Genomic DNA, 15,322 nt, shown 5'->3' with positions numbered 1-15,322 from the left:
CATAAATATGGATAACAAGATGCCTTTTTTCAGTAGTTTATGACTCCATCTTGAGGTAAATCTGTGTCAGTACAGTCTAGATGACAATAACAATACGAAAACGTATAGATAGTCCAGTTAAACTTTTAAAATGTTCTTCATATATGTATAGCAAGAAAAGAAACAGACAGCTATGTAGGCTTGAACAATTAAATAAAAAAAGGAGGACACCAGTAATTGTTTTTTAAAATGTTTTTTAATGATACATTTAGCACTGTTTTTCAAATCCCAAAGTGTATGAAAAAGAAATACACTTCTACTTGAATGTAAAAATAAACATCTTGATCAAAAATGTATGTTTATAGAAATCTTGAAGAGGCAGAGGAGGAAGTGCTTATGAGGTGTGAACAATAAAGGGACTTGATTAACACCATTTCTATATTAATTGCACAAATAACCCATTTAAAAGCCATGCAACATTTCTCACTTTCATTTTGTACTTTCAATTTGTTTATATTATTTTCATTTATAGTTTTATTGTGCCTCTTCAGGAAGTGATTTGCCTGTGTCAAATTGAAAACAGGCGCATACAGGAAGTACAGAAACTGCTGCTTTAAATTAAAAGCATAGTTGACACTTACCTAAAACATAAAACACGATTGCAAGTAGAACTTAAAGATTATAACACAAAAAACGATACAAATACCAATGATGACGCAGCCGTATCATGTAATTTGTAATGCTTTGATTGCATTATTAAGGCAACATGGTACTTACTTTGAAACCGGAAATCCTATTCTAGGTTAGCTATGATCTGATCACCATCGGCCGACGCCTACCAATTGGGAGCTCGGTAAGTGTAACATCTACTGTACATTTTTCGACAAATCAAGTAGTTTAAGCGATTGTATAACCTTAGCCTTATCTGTTGTTTATTAAATTCCTTATTTGAAAAGTTTCGACCAATAAGTGATGGCAAAAGCAGTCTTAAGTTTTACATGAAATGGCGGTCACTGTGGCAAGGAGGAAGTTATTATTTTAGTAAACTGAGGGATACGGTCGAAGAACAATCCGCCTCTATCGGTGGTAACATTATATGATTCTATTTAGTTTTTGACAATTGTTAAACACAACAAAGGTCGGTACAGTAAATAGCGAGCTGCTGTTACTGTGAGCTCGGCTGTAAATGTCACCAAACTTTTTCAAAACGCCTGGGGAAGCCATATGTCTGTGATTAAACCAACTCCAGCTTGTGTTTGTCACGGAAGTGTCATAACTTAGAACTTTAAGGATACATTATTACAGTGACAAATAGCATAAAGCATACCAGGGGTGATTAATAATACATTCATAGCCACAATACACATGTAATACATAGCAAAAGCATAATTTTTCCCCACACAAATGACTAGGTATCAACATAAGAGCTATTATGCTCATTTCATAATGTCAAATATTTATATATAAAATGAAATGATCAGCTCTTATCTGTCTGATTGATAACATTCAGCCATTATTAGCTCATATATTCCAGATTTAAATGCTTCAAAGTGGTCCCCCATGATGACAGGTATTGTATGTTGAGTCCAAGTCTTGCTGCTCTTCCACACTACAAAAACATGCTGTACCATTCTTAGCCCAGAATCAAACTCCCGGCCTGCATTTGATATGTAAGCTGCCCTGTCCTGGCCAGGGTCCAACCTTGAATGAAAAAACAATTGCTAGTTATGCCAGTCCTTTTTACCTTTCATTGCTAAATACAAATAAAGTGCATTAAAAACATTGATTAAAAACGAATTATCTAGAAATGGTGCCAATCTGCAAACGTTTATAACATGCTAGATTGACCACATAGATATTCAGGACTATAGCATGTAATATGTACATTTAAAAAATTGCCAGATATCGAATTTTTCTCATCCTAGACTGTTATTATCAAAGTGTTAATGCTTCATGAAACGTAATATTCTTTGAACTCAGTCGACTTATTCAGTCAATGTGTTTCTAATCTTTCCTCTTGTATAACAAAATGCCATTCTGCATAATATCTTGGCATTTACATAATTTCCCAAAGTTTAACATTTTCACATTTTTTGAGTTGGCTCATCACCAACAGGTTAAAACCAAAAGATGTTACCCTGAAACAAACAGAGAAATCATTAACAAAACTTTGCAGCCTACATCTATCTTATTATCTGTTCCAGGATTGTTGAAAGGAAACTTTCATTTTCAAATACATCCAATTAACATACAGACCATTATCAGTGGATTCAGAACAAGCAGCAAACGTTAGGAAAAGAAAACTTCCTGTATTGACAGTTGATAGAGGAGTAACAGGAAAGGACAGTTGTTAAAAGAGAAGTGTGACAGTCATGCTGTAGCTGGCAGATGTTTTTAAAAATGCTCTTGACATATGTAGGCTAGGACTGGGACCATGTCCTCAGAAGTAGCCTGCGTTTCCTTTAAGGAATGTTTGGCTGTGCTCTTTCTGTGGCCCACTTCAGGTTAAGTCTCTATTCCCTGTCCTTACTAAAGACTTTGGAATTTCATTAATCTGCGTGGGTGTACAGCAGAAGTCGACTCAATATAGCCACTGTATGTGGAGTTTAGCTCAGGAACTATCTGCAAAACTAGGTTACAATTAAGTATACCAAACCATATTTAAGATTTATGGTTATTGTGTACTTCTTGCACTTATTAGGTACATCACTTGCATGTTATCCAACACGACAGCTTATACCTCCAACTCTGTAGTATTCAGTTCCTGTTGATGCTTAAACAATAGGAAACTGTTCCAATTGTGAGGATTTGATACTTTTCTCTGTTTTAAATAACTTAGATTAAAAATGCTGAGTTTCCACTAAATAAACACAAAATGATTTAGTCTTGACCGAAGATGAAATAAGATCATGCCACCTGCTAATAAAAACAGCGGCAATTTTGGCAGTGGCAGGTCAACAAAAATAAATAAATGGCCATCTACTCTAATATATTCCGTCATGGTCGATGGTCATTCTATTGATGTATTCCATATTTTTACTGTCTGGTACCGGGGAGTCAGGGTTTCTAAAGCGCTCTACAAAGATCCAAAGTGGCAGACAATAGAATTGAGTGGCTGGTAGAAATGTTACATGCCATACTGCAGTAGTCTTGACTTTAGAATGCCAGTAAATATATTTTAAAAAACCAGACACTATCACAATTCCCAAAGCCAAAGGTGATGTCTTAAAAACATCTTGTTTTGTCAACCAACAGTGAGTGAGCTATCATAAAAACGTTTTTTGTTTTATTTGAAGCAGTGAATGATTGCTATGTTTTGCTTTGATTTGTATACACTGTATCTGTTGATGACGACCGTTAGGGCCATTCTTCCAGTGTTAAAGTGGAGAATATTCTATCAAGTTTTGATCAGATAATGGAATTGTCAAAACTGAGCCCTAACTGCTTAAACCTTATTTTATCAGTGTTTCTAAGATATTGTTGCCATACCATCAAACAGTTTCCTTTACACTTTTATTTGGCTTTGTGTTCTCGGTTCATGGCAGAGCCTGTCAAGTGGTATTCTGAATTTCCTGTGTTCTGTGGCAGTTTTGATATGAGTAAGTTGTTTTTGCCGGCGGAAAGAAAGTCAAGTGAAATGATTTCAGATAGAGAAGATGCTTCACATTTTAAGAGACAGCTCATATGCTTGCTTGAGATTCTCATAATATGAGATATCAGATGTCTGCCACCTGATGACATCTCAGATAGTGGCGAGTAATTGGTTGTGTGACAGGACATGTGGCAGATTTCATTAGCTGCAGGGCACATCGTCATTAGAAAATCAGATCATATGAAAAGTTCCAAAACATTTAACATTTTATTTAGTATTGTGGGTGTGTGCAATACTAAATGAAACTGTTTTATTTTTACATTTTAGTAGAGTAGAAGTACTAGAAGTAGAAGATAGATACATTATAGAATGATGGAAAACAACTACAAGAGACTAAACAATGGAAGGTAACTTATTATTACAAGAGTTATTATCAAGGAAATTTCTTCAGCATAAAGGAGACATCAGGCTGTCCATAGTTTCAGTAGGGTTCCCAAAAAAAGAATGTATTGAATGTAAAATATATGTAAGATATTCTAATGGCGCAAAAGCACTTTCACGGTTGGCATAAAATGTTCTTCTTCGCAGCAACGCAGTACAAACTGTTATTGTTCTTTGATGTTACATAACCGTACCAGAGGCAGAGAGTAAGATAAGATAAGATATACTTTATTAATCCCAAATTGTGAAATATTTTCATTATAGCAGCGTAAAGAAAACAAGGAATTATACATAATTTGAAGAAAAACAATTATGAAATATAAACATTTCAAAAATAGAAATAAAACAGAACTAAAAAGTAGAAAATGCACAATGGCGTGCAATGGGTCCCAATCATTTTGCCATTTTTAACTTTTCACACACCTTTACCCTTGCAGCGAACTACAATACATTGAGTTATAGCACTATTTTTACTGTCTTGCATTTAAGGCAAATGGGTGAAAGAGCTGGGCCTTAAAGATATCGATAGTGGGAGATACATTCTTCTGTATCTAATTTCAAAGTGTATTGGTATAGCAGAGTTTCATACTGAATTTGATATGGCATGTCTCGTGTATCTTCTTTACACCCTTCATTATCCATTATGGTTCCGGATGTGACCCAATAAAGATAGATAAGAGAGCAACAAATTACTTTGGTTGAATGACTTGACATTGGTCCATTAATTTCATTGCAAGTCATACTAACCTTAAATCTCTTCCCTCTCTTGAAATGTTTAAAATATTTTAAAATAAATATACTGCCGTAAATTAATAATATCCATTATTACTTATTCTTCCAGTATATTTTGACAGCAAGGCCACAAAGAGCTCTTTTGTTTTAACGATCCATAGTTAATCATCAAAAGCATAACCAAACACGTTATCCTTAAATCTTATCAGAGACGAGAAAGTAAGCTGGCCCTGTTGGCAGGAGCGGAGGGAGGGAGATAGGGAGGGAAGGAGGGGGGAATATGGGGAAGTGGAGATGCATTTCCTGTAAGTCAGCCAGCTGCCCCCCCTCCTCTCCTGTGTTAGGCGAGAGCCAGCATCAAGGAGAGCAAAGCGGTAGGGACTGAGGGAATCAGAACATGCAGGCAGACACAGCAGCACAGTTTGACTAAAGTAAATGAGGTTATACGGAGCAGACACACCGGAGAGAGATAGCCCTTCACCCTGGCATCTGTCGGTAGGCTACCTCTACATGGCTCCGCGCCTCACACACACACACACACACACACACACACACACACGCACACACACACACAGAGATGTTTTTGTGGTTGTGTTTTTCGCAGCAACTTTTCTCTACTTCCTTTCCACGTAAACTTATCGGGGTGTGTCTTAAGAAGGAAGTGACAGTTGAATCGCTTTGTTCTAGATTATCTTACAATGCATGAAGTCGGCACACAAGGTAATGACTCGTAATTTGACTACAGTTTGATGTCAGTCTGTCTTTACTATGACTTTTGGCAGTTATTCTTTTAGTGTTGTCGAGAGTATAATGAGCAAAAGGTGTGTAAGTGGGTGAATGTTTTGACAGCCATGCTATTGTTCGAGTCAAGATGTCAGGATTTAGCATGATAAGCCCTCTATGAAAAACATCTTTACATGCATGTATGTGCAGAAACAGACAAAAGCTAAGTGACTAAGAAGAGCTGCGGTTAAGGGGAAACGCTGATGCAACATGCTGCAACTGTAGTCCCTGTTAGTGCCCTTCATTTTGTTGCAAATAACTATTGCTGAGGTGTGTGTGTGTGTGTGTGTGTGTGTGTGTGTGTGTGTGTGTGTGTGTGTGTGTGTGTGTGTGTGTGTGTGTGTGTGTGTGTGTGTGTGTGTGAGTGTGAGAGAGAGAGAGAATTTGTTGATTTTACAATCATACATGTTTTGAAAATGGTCACGTCCAAGCCATCTGCTGTCAACCGTGCAAATCTGTATTGGAAGTCTTGGCGGCCTAATGTGCTTTAGTTTACTTCCTCTGAGTGAAACAGAGTGCTCACTTTTAACGACACTGTTGCAACTGTCAAAACAAGGCCCGGGTTTAGTTTCCTGTCTCTGCTGCCAACCGCAAACTTTCAAAAGTTTCGCTTTAAGTGAGCATCGTGACCCTGAATGCACTTGACACAGTCATACAGTATGTGTTAAACGAGCTCTAAAGAAGAAGGTTTATATATAGTCCAGTACAAAGCCTGCCACTGTTTGATTGGAGTGTGTGCATATTGAGTGAGTAAACATCTCATCTTCATTACAACTGGTGATCAGTCCAACAAAAAACATAACCTTTTAGCCCTTTAAAAGAAAACACAATTTTAACTTATTAGACATTTTAACTTGAAAAAAAAGACATTATTCAGTTTTACCTCTCTTTAGGCTCCATCACTCTGATATTATCAGATAGTAAAAAGTTATTTGCTACGGGAAAACAGTTTTAGGAAGCAGAAACTTCACAACATTTATAAAGGTCAGTCACTACCGAGGATAGGCAGGAACATTTTATTTACCACACTGGAAACATTGACATTGTGTTTGATTACTTATGTACAATGTCAACTAATGTAATGTAGGCTAATAATCAATTGAGAGTGCAGTTTTTAAAGGAGACACAGTTCCATGATTCAATAACTACTTCTGCAGAGATTAGGATATATAACTTGTGAACTATTCAAAAGTTTTGAAAAGCAAACAATACTAAACTTTAGCAGGTTCTAGTTAAGATGTAATGCTTTTCTTTAATATAAATAATTATAATCTCAATATCTGTGGGTCTGGGAAAACCATGACATTTAAAGACATCCACTAGGGCTGTAGATGTTTTTATTGAACAAACGTTCTGTAATTGAGAGAATAATTAGCAGATACACAACACTCTACAGTTTGTTGATCAGTTTTTCAATTTTCTATCAGAGACTTTTTCAGAAAAGAGCTGCTGAGAATTTCTAGGATATACAATATGATCAGTAATTATTATAAACATGGCTTATTAGACATTCATGTTGTTATTTGTACAATTGAATAAAAGCATGTATAATAATAATTTGAATTTGTATAGCGCCTTTGTAGGTACCCAAGGCCGCTTTCCATTTTGTGAGGTCAGAAAGAAAACAAATAAACAAACAAAAACTAGGGCAAATAAAAGAATAGAAGAATAAAGTAAATAAAATAGAAAACAAGTGGCAGTTGTGGTAGAAATCATCAGTTGTGTGTTATTTCTCTTTCAGATCCAGCAGATGAAATGGCGGTGAGGCAAAGGATTTTTAACTCGACTTCACCCTTCTCCGGGACGTCCCAGGTAGAGCTGAAGGGGTCATACCCGGCCTGCTCCGCTGCAGAGCAGGAAGCAGAGGAGGAAGAGGAGGGGAAGGACAGCAAAATGGGCTACACAGCCAGAATGAGCCCTTTGATAACTAAACTCCTGACACATGGAACTGCTGAGCAAGTGGGCAAAATGCCACTGAAGACCTCAACCTTCATTGCCCAAGCTGAATGTAATTATGTCTTTCTGATTTATTTAATAATAAACCTAATAACCGTGGACTTAGAGTTAACATTGTGCTCTCCTCAGGTGAAACCCAGGACTCCCAAGAGTTTAGTCCATCTGGCTTTGAACGCTATGTTCCGAACTGCTTCCAGATCAGGTATGACACTTACTTGTCTACATTGCCTCTGCATATGTCACCTTGTGTTTATTTACACAGTTTATACTGAATTATTTAACGCCATGTCTGGTATTAACATAGTTGCCATCGTTGTGCTTCAGTTGTACCTCAGAGCCCAACAATGTGGCGTACCCGACCACGGCCTCCTCCATCCAGGAGCCGAGCAGCTCGTCCGCTCAGCTTGCCCCAGGAAAGAGGGCCAGGAAGAGACAGAAGCGAAAGGGGAAGAAAAAACTGGAGAGGAAGAAAGAGAAGCAGAGACACAGACATCGAATGCCCTCTGGAGTCCCTGAGCAGGAGAGTGGAAGTTTTCTGGTCCGGATCCCGGTAAGAACTCTGGTTATCATCACATAGATTAGTCTTACGTGTGATAAAGAGATAGAAACTGACATTAAGAAGTAGGTTGGTGCATTTTTCTAGAAAGTTTTAATTTCTTTCATGTGAAACCAAATATCGATATCAAGCCCTGAAAAAGGCTAACAAAAACATAGATAGACCAAACAGATATTATTCCAGTAATGGCAGCGATTAGAACACAGCAACAGTTTACAACAGGTTCCATTGATAATATCATTTTAAGCCAGTTCTTTAAATTTGAAATACTAATTTACTCAACTGTGATACTAAAGTTTTGCCCGACAGAGACTTTGGTACATTGTATTCATGTTACCCTAAAAAAGCTGAAAGTGCTTGCAGTGTTTTCCTGGTAAATCTTTCCTGTCCATTCTTTGGCAGTCGGAGGCTCGATCTCCAGAAATTCCCATGAGCCTTCTTGTGTTGTGGAAGTGAATCACAGAAATCAGACAAAGCTGTCTCTCATAGACTTGAACGTTTAGCCCCTGAGCAACTCACCTGAGAATGTAAACATCTTTTTTTCCCTTGTGTCTTGAAGGAGAAGTCTTCCTGCTCTAGCAGTGTTGAAAGCTCAGAAGAGCGGGACAGAGGACCTCCTCTCTACGGCCGACAGATCTACAACACCGGCTCCAGCTGCTCTCCTCTGAACTGGTGGTCGGTGTGCACCGACCTCCCTAGTCGCCAATCCTTTAAACAGGACAGCGCCTCAGTCTCCCTCAGCAGTCTGGGACACATTCTCCTGGCTGTCCCTGCCCTGAGGGGCAGCGTCAGTCAGGGGGACCCGTGCTACGCAGGGGCCTTCTGCAAAGATGTGGAGAGGGACGTAAGAGAGGAGGAGGATAAGCTCAGCAATGAGGGATTAATCTTTTACAAAGAAGTACGTTCTGCTTTACAGCAGTCTATTCTGTATTATTTTTTTTTAATATTGTTAACATTCCAACAGAGGGTAAAGACTAAATTTAAGTTTGCCTTGTAGCGCATGAAAGTGATTCAACCAAACTAATTTGATGCTCTCTTATTCTGTAAGGAAATCCAGCCTGTGGACTCTGAATACAAGGAGAGTAAGGAGTATGTCCTCTTAGAGTTTATCAAGGAAGGCTCCTATGGTGAAGTACACAGTGCACAAGATGTCAACACAGGCTTCAAATTTGCTCTCAAAAAGGTAACCTAGTAGGGCTGCATCCAGCTATTATTTTTCAGATTTTGAGTAAAAAAATAGTAATAAATGCCCAAAGTGCCTTTAGATGTCTTGTTACAACATTTTTGCCTGATAAAGTAATTCACTTATTCACGCTATAGCTCATGTTTGCTCACTTGTTCCATCCTTTCCTCACAGATCGCCCTGAATAGGTTCAGCAGTGAGGAGGTGGGTGCGTGGAGTGCCCTCAGATCTCCTCGTGTGGTGGAACTCTTTGGAGTGGTCAGAGAGGGGCCGAACATCATGCTCTTCATGGACCTCAAGTCTGGTAAACAAAGCCTCACACCACGCTCTGCCAGTGCACACTGCTGATGTTGAGATTAAGCTGGAAATTGTCGGGTGAGATGTGATGATTTAAGTCATCACATCTAAGCGCAAACACATGAGAATAATGCAGATTACAGGAAAAAACAGATGTGATTAGTGTCGAGATGTGGAAGTGGGTGGTTGTGGACAGAAATGACTGTTGAACTTCCTTGAAGTGTTTTGGTCCAAATTACACTAAACATCTGTAAAGAAAGATTCCTGCTCGATAAACACAATTACATTAAATTACTCTTTTCATTTGTTATCAAATTCCAGGACATAATAAAAAGGAATTGCTGAATAAAACACTGGGTATCAGTTATTGTTACTAAGATATTTCTCAGTCTTTATCTCTGTCTGACCGTATTTGGTATTCCAGGCTCGCTGGGCCAGCTGATAGCGGAGCGTGGCAGGCTGCCAGAGGACCTGAGTCTCCACTACCACTCACAAATCCTAACAGCACTGGAGTACTTGTGGAAGAAAAAAGTAGCGCATCTAGATATGAAAGGTATGTTACACAAAAATATTTTTTTTTCTCTTTTTTAATTCTTTATTTGGAGATTTTGTTCAATTGACAAATCATTCTATTCAGTGATCCGAAGCGAAAGCAACAAAAAGATAAATATACCAAATATAATTCAAATAAATAATAATAATTTTCCTGAAGCCTCATAGGGGCCTCATAGGGGCCTCATAGGGGCCTCATAGGGTCCTCTTACGAGTGGTGGTGGCACAGTGGTTAGGGGCTTGGTCAGGGAACTGGAAGGTCACCAGTTCAAGTCCCCGAAAGACCAAGTGCTACCGAGGTGTCCCTGAGCAATGTTCCGTCAAGCTATGGATAGTTCGGTATGATCCTTGTTATTGCTTTTCTTGCAGCTACAGTAGGAATTCCAAATAGTTGTTTAGTTTTGGAGATGTGGGTATTGAATGTAAAAGCCCAAAAAAGAAATTTGTCCCAATCGTCCCTTCAAAAAATTCTATTGTTTTTTTATGTTTCAAAGTTAAAGATTAAACAGCAATAGTGGCATTTCTTAGTCATTAGTGAAATTACTTAACAATTTTCAGAAGATATAAAGAATTTGTCCTGAAGATTTTCCCTCAAATTAACAATCTTAAATATATAAGAAATTGTCGGTATTATTTGATACTTTTTTTCCTGAAATGCATCAAAACACTTTCCATATCAGTTTGAACAGCAGCAATTGAACATATCAAAGTAGCACAATTGTAATAAGAGTGATAATACATGTGTCAGCTTGACCTTTACTTGTTGTGGTACCTACTGGAAAACGAAACCATACAGAGAGAACAGATCTGTTTCAATAATCAGAGGAATTCTGTGTCTGTGTGTGCAGTTGTTAGCAAGGAACACAAGTGTCAAACACGTAGCTACAGTAGATCTGATCCTCAGCACCTGTGTTGTGGAGCCAGACCGCCGCAGAGAAGCCGCCGGGCTGGGAATTTCCAACAGTGTGACTCACCGCTGCTCTTTAGGGGCTGCGCATGTGCACAGAGTCAGGAGAGCAAGAAAGAAAGGGAGAACGAAACAGAAAGGGGGGGGATGGGACGAAAAGCAGGAAGAAGTCAGCGAGAGCAGAGAGAGAGAGAACTACATACAAAACCAGAAACAAAGGAAGAAGATGAACAATGTAAAGAGAAGTGTGAAATAGAAGGAATGAGAAAAACAAAAAGAGAAGTTAGAAGTTAAAGGAAGTGAAAAAGACATCTCAAACAGGGAGATGATTGTGCTGTTGCAGCTCAGGCGCCACCTGGTGACTGTCTCAAGAAAATGTCTAATACCTCTAATACCCGTTTGTTTCTTGACTCCTCGTTCCTTCCTAATTAAAGTGTTTTACAACACAGTCCCAAAATGACTTCATAGCTCCCTCTTATTTTTGCCTTTTAGACTGTTCTGTGACAGTGCAGCTGTCCTATTCCTCATTATGTCATCCACAAAGTAAACTGAAGAAGTAATGGAAATCAGGGCTAATGCAGTTGGTCATTGTTTTCCACAGCTGACAATGTGCTGCTGTCGGAGGATGGTAGAGACACCTTCCTGTGTGATTTTGGACACGCAGAGAGACTGGACAATCAGGGACAGAGCCTCAGTGGGTCCAAGGGTAAATACAATGTAACTTTAGCGATTCAATTCCAAAGAAAATGGGTATTTTCTCAATGTGTCTTAAATCTTCGCTTCCTTAAGCAGATCTGAAGGGCACAGAGACCCACATGGCCCCTGAGATCGTGAAAGGTGAACCCCGCGGAGCCAAAGCAGATGTGTGGAGCAGCTGCTGTATGTTACTGCACATGCTAAACGCGTGCCAGCCTTGGAGCAGATACTACACCTGTAGACTCTACCTGAAGGTATTCTTCACAGCAACACACAGACACGCTTTCACGCTCTTCACAGTTTCACATCAGAGTTTGACCCAAGTTGCCTTTCTGGGATGCTTACAGATTGCCAACGAGCCGCCGCCCGTGAGAGAGATTCCCCCCGACTGTAGCCCGCTCACAGCTGAAGTTATCAAGGCGGGGCTTCAGAAGGATCCAGCCAAGAGAGCATCAGCATCTGAGCTCAGAGAGAAAACTGTCATAGCTCTGACGGAAGGTAATCAAGCGATGCATCCACACACAACACATGTAGAGTAAATAACAGATAGCAATGGCAAACGAAAATTGGATATTGTGCATTCGCATAACGGTAGTATAACAAAGCATTTTTACATTATGAAGCCCCATTCTCCTTTTTACAGAACTGAAAAAGTTCCCAGATTTGCTGTTGAATTGCATCTGAAGTAAAAACATATCTATGCTTTACTGTCTCTCTAACAGGTTCTCAAATCCAGTATCTTTTTTTAAAATGTTGATAAATAAACACGAGAAGAAAAATTACTTCATGTATGATATTTCAATATGTTTGTACTTTTGTACTGGTTTGGAGACACCACTGGAAACTAATTCTACATATAGTATAAAAACTATTAATATTAGCAGGAGTTTTAAAAACATTTACGCCCTTGAACGCATCATCAACTGCAGTTTGTGATGTATTATGTTATGTAATATGTATTGTGTGTGATTGCAGTTGGAGGACTCACCAGCCCAGTGAGGGGCCCCTACACAGAGCCGCTTTGTGTCTCGGACAAACCTCCTGACTCCCTGCAGCTGGTCAACAACAGCGTAAACTGCGAGGATGAGGATCAAGAGTTTGTTGAGAAAGCGATCACAACTGGGAGGATGATGAAGGACCGGGATGATGACAATGAAGAGTCGAAGAACTCGATTTACTGTCCACAAACGCTGATCTCTGAGCCAAAATACAAGAGGGGCAACAAGATCACCACTGTGCCTGAACTTGAGCTCCGTAAACTGGAGCGAGGTGAGGTTTCTCTCAGTGTTCTGATTTATTCTCTTGTGTTAAATGTTTGAACTCCACTAATTGTGTTCCTGCCTGTTTGCAGATTTCTACCTGAGCAGTCTCTCCCAGCTCCACTCAGCTGAGATGCAGGAGCAGCTCTTGTCTTGTCTCAGCAGCGACCCGTACTCCACCTGGGAACCATGGGACAAAAAGGTAGCCAACTATCATACTATAGTCAATGCTCTTATTGACCAATAAAGGCATACATTGATCCAAAGCAGTGGAATATGTTAAGACAAACAATAAATCGCTGTAATTCATCCCGATTGTAATGGCATAATGAGTAGGATTGCTGCCAAAAAATGTAAAGACTCATACAAAAACAATTCCTCTTTTTCATCATTTATAACCCACGAGAAGTGTGTTGGTGCGTTTTCGGTGTCAAGCTCTATAATAAACTGAGGTCAATTTAAACAAAGGGATTCATCCATGGATGGTGTTCATCCATTTTGGCTATGATATGTTTACTCTTAATTCTAGGATTCTGGCCGCTGGTCTCTGAGCCCTGCAGACGACCTCAGCTCCGGCGTGTTCTCCTACAGCAGCCAGCCAGACGTGCAGGTTTCCAGTTTGGACTTGCTAGGTCACACACAGCTACCACCACCCTGCTGTTTTGAAGGTGAGAAAAAACAGTACAATCTCTCTTCTTTTATACTTTTTTAACTTTGTACCAAGCTGTAATACATATATCTGCTCTGTGATTGGCGCAGGGGTGGATGTCTGCATCAGAGAATTCACCGGGAGAAACATCCGCATCAGAGAGACGCGCTGTGTGAAGGTGGGACACATCGCCACGGGAATCAGCGATCAGGTGAGGGCCGGCCACCGACAACACTCGTATGTCAAGACAGCTTTTCATGTTTTAGAGTTTGGCTAGACGTTTAAATGCTTATGTGTGCTCATTTTTAGATCTCAGAGAGGGTTTTCACCCTGGAAACCCAGCAGGGCCAGCAGGTTGCTCACGATGAGGAGGTGCAGGAGTCCGGTCTGGAGCTCAGCTGTGTTCCTGCTCCCGACTTCAGCTCTGCCTGGAGGTGGAGGATCAGAGACGGAGTGCTGGAGACGAGATAAAGCCCACTGCTCTCTCCATCCGTTGACTTCAGTGTCATCTAAACTGTATTACACGTTCATGGCCTTCTGTTTAGTTTTTTAAATGTCTGACCAAATGCAACAATGTGTGGGAACATTGCTATCTAGGGGGTTAAGAGAAATCTTCCGGAACGTCCTCTTTAGCACATCTCGCCACAACTGCAAAATGGGGGGGGGGGCTGTGGCTCTTTTGAGCTTCAAAGTGCTTATTAAAAGCCTTGTGAGTCAGTACTGTGCTTTTTTAACCACTGTGATGTTTACACCCTTTGTTTGTGCTTGCTTACATGGAGTCATTAAAGGGCAAATGAAACTATGCAGAGTGTGATACATTATTGAACATATTTAGTCTGTAATGCAATTTTTACCACTAACTGGTGACCTTCCAGTTCCCTGACCAAGCCCCTAACCACTGTGCCACCACCACCTGTAAGAGGCCCCTATGAGGCTTCAGGAAAATTATTATTATTTATTTGGACTATTATTATTGGTATAACTACTGCACGATACCACACTGACTATTGCCATTTCTGCAGTACTTACTCAAAGTTAAATTTATTGTCAATCTCAGGGAGATCACAATGCTATCTAATGCTATTTAATTACACTATCTGGGATTAAGTTTGTCTACCAATATCCTTGAGTTACGTTAAATTGCATTTGCATTTCTATGTTATACTGTTTAACACCTATTGCAATTGCTGGACTTCAGAGTAAGACAACTTTTATTCAGATTAGATTTGACACAGGAAATCAGAGCCAAGAGAAGGACTTCGATTTTATCACCTTCTGACCTTTCCTCTAGGGACACAGATACAAAATAGTACTGCAATGCCTGGATTTCCATGACCTTTGCAGATGATATTTATGAGCGGTTGAGGTTGAAACTTTGTGTTTTTGGAGAGCCCCTGACCTTTCGTCTGGCGGGATCCTCAAGCCCAACGTTTGACGTTTGCGCACAACCAATATCAAAATCTTTAAGCAATAACATTTATGCTCAAAAAAGGATGGATGGTGTACACTTCAACCTGAAATATAAAATGTGCTTTCTGCCAGATTGCCATGTCATAGGGTTATCACAAAACTATGTATTACATGCTATCATGCCTTTCAATACCTCCCCTCAAAACACTCATTTTATTTATTGCTCCATTATTGTTTATGCAGTCAAAGAATAACTATCTAAAGTCATGCTAGCAGCTCTGAAGCTGCATTCAGGCACACCAGCGTTAGCTAAATGCTAACATGCTGATT

At 39.6% G+C, this 15,322-nt stretch overlaps 1 protein-coding gene across 4 annotated transcripts; it reads left to right on the top strand.

Moving 5' to 3' along the window:
- The first annotated feature begins 613 nt into the window (after positions 1 to 613).
- Positions 614 to 14,384, top strand: map3k14a (mitogen-activated protein kinase kinase kinase 14a). Of its 4 annotated transcripts, none has more exons than XM_063904090.1 (16): positions 614 to 832; positions 7,269 to 7,535; positions 7,613 to 7,685; positions 7,808 to 8,033; positions 8,599 to 8,937; positions 9,088 to 9,222; positions 9,397 to 9,526; positions 9,944 to 10,072; positions 11,580 to 11,684; positions 11,768 to 11,928; positions 12,022 to 12,172; positions 12,650 to 12,943; positions 13,026 to 13,135; positions 13,463 to 13,601; positions 13,693 to 13,793; positions 13,892 to 14,384. In XM_063904090.1, exons 2-16 carry the CDS (start codon positions 7,283 to 7,285, stop codon positions 14,051 to 14,053), a joined length of 2,508 nt encoding a protein of 835 aa, XP_063760160.1. In that variant the 5' UTR covers positions 614 to 832; positions 7,269 to 7,282; the 3' UTR covers positions 14,054 to 14,384. The 4 variants fall into 4 exon arrangements, with proteins under 4 accessions (XP_063760160.1, XP_063760161.1, XP_063760158.1 ...); XM_063904091.1 differs by lacking the exon at positions 614 to 832 and adding an exon at positions 5,039 to 5,239; XM_063904088.1 differs by lacking the exon at positions 614 to 832 and adding an exon at positions 5,322 to 5,464.
- The last annotated feature ends 938 nt before the right edge of the window (positions 14,385 to 15,322 follow it).

Source organism: Eleginops maclovinus, chromosome 16, assembly GCF_036324505.1.
Source record: "Eleginops maclovinus isolate JMC-PN-2008 ecotype Puerto Natales chromosome 16, JC_Emac_rtc_rv5, whole genome shotgun sequence".
NCBI lineage: Eukaryota > Metazoa > Chordata > Actinopteri > Perciformes > Eleginopidae > Eleginops > Eleginops maclovinus.
The sequence above is the reverse complement of the archived record's forward strand: the minus strand, read 5'-3'. Positions and strand labels throughout refer to the sequence as shown.

Coding starts and splice junctions, on each gene's coding strand:
- map3k14a (XM_063904088.1), top strand. CDS start 5,443: ATGCATGAAGTCGGCACACAAG. Junction 10,073..11,579: donor AGCGCATCTAGATATGAAAG/GTATGTTACACA, acceptor TGTTTTCCACAG/CTGACAATGTGCTGCTGTCG. Junction 12,944..13,025: donor GCTCCGTAAACTGGAGCGAG/GTGAGGTTTCTC, acceptor GCCTGTTTGCAG/ATTTCTACCTGAGCAGTCTC.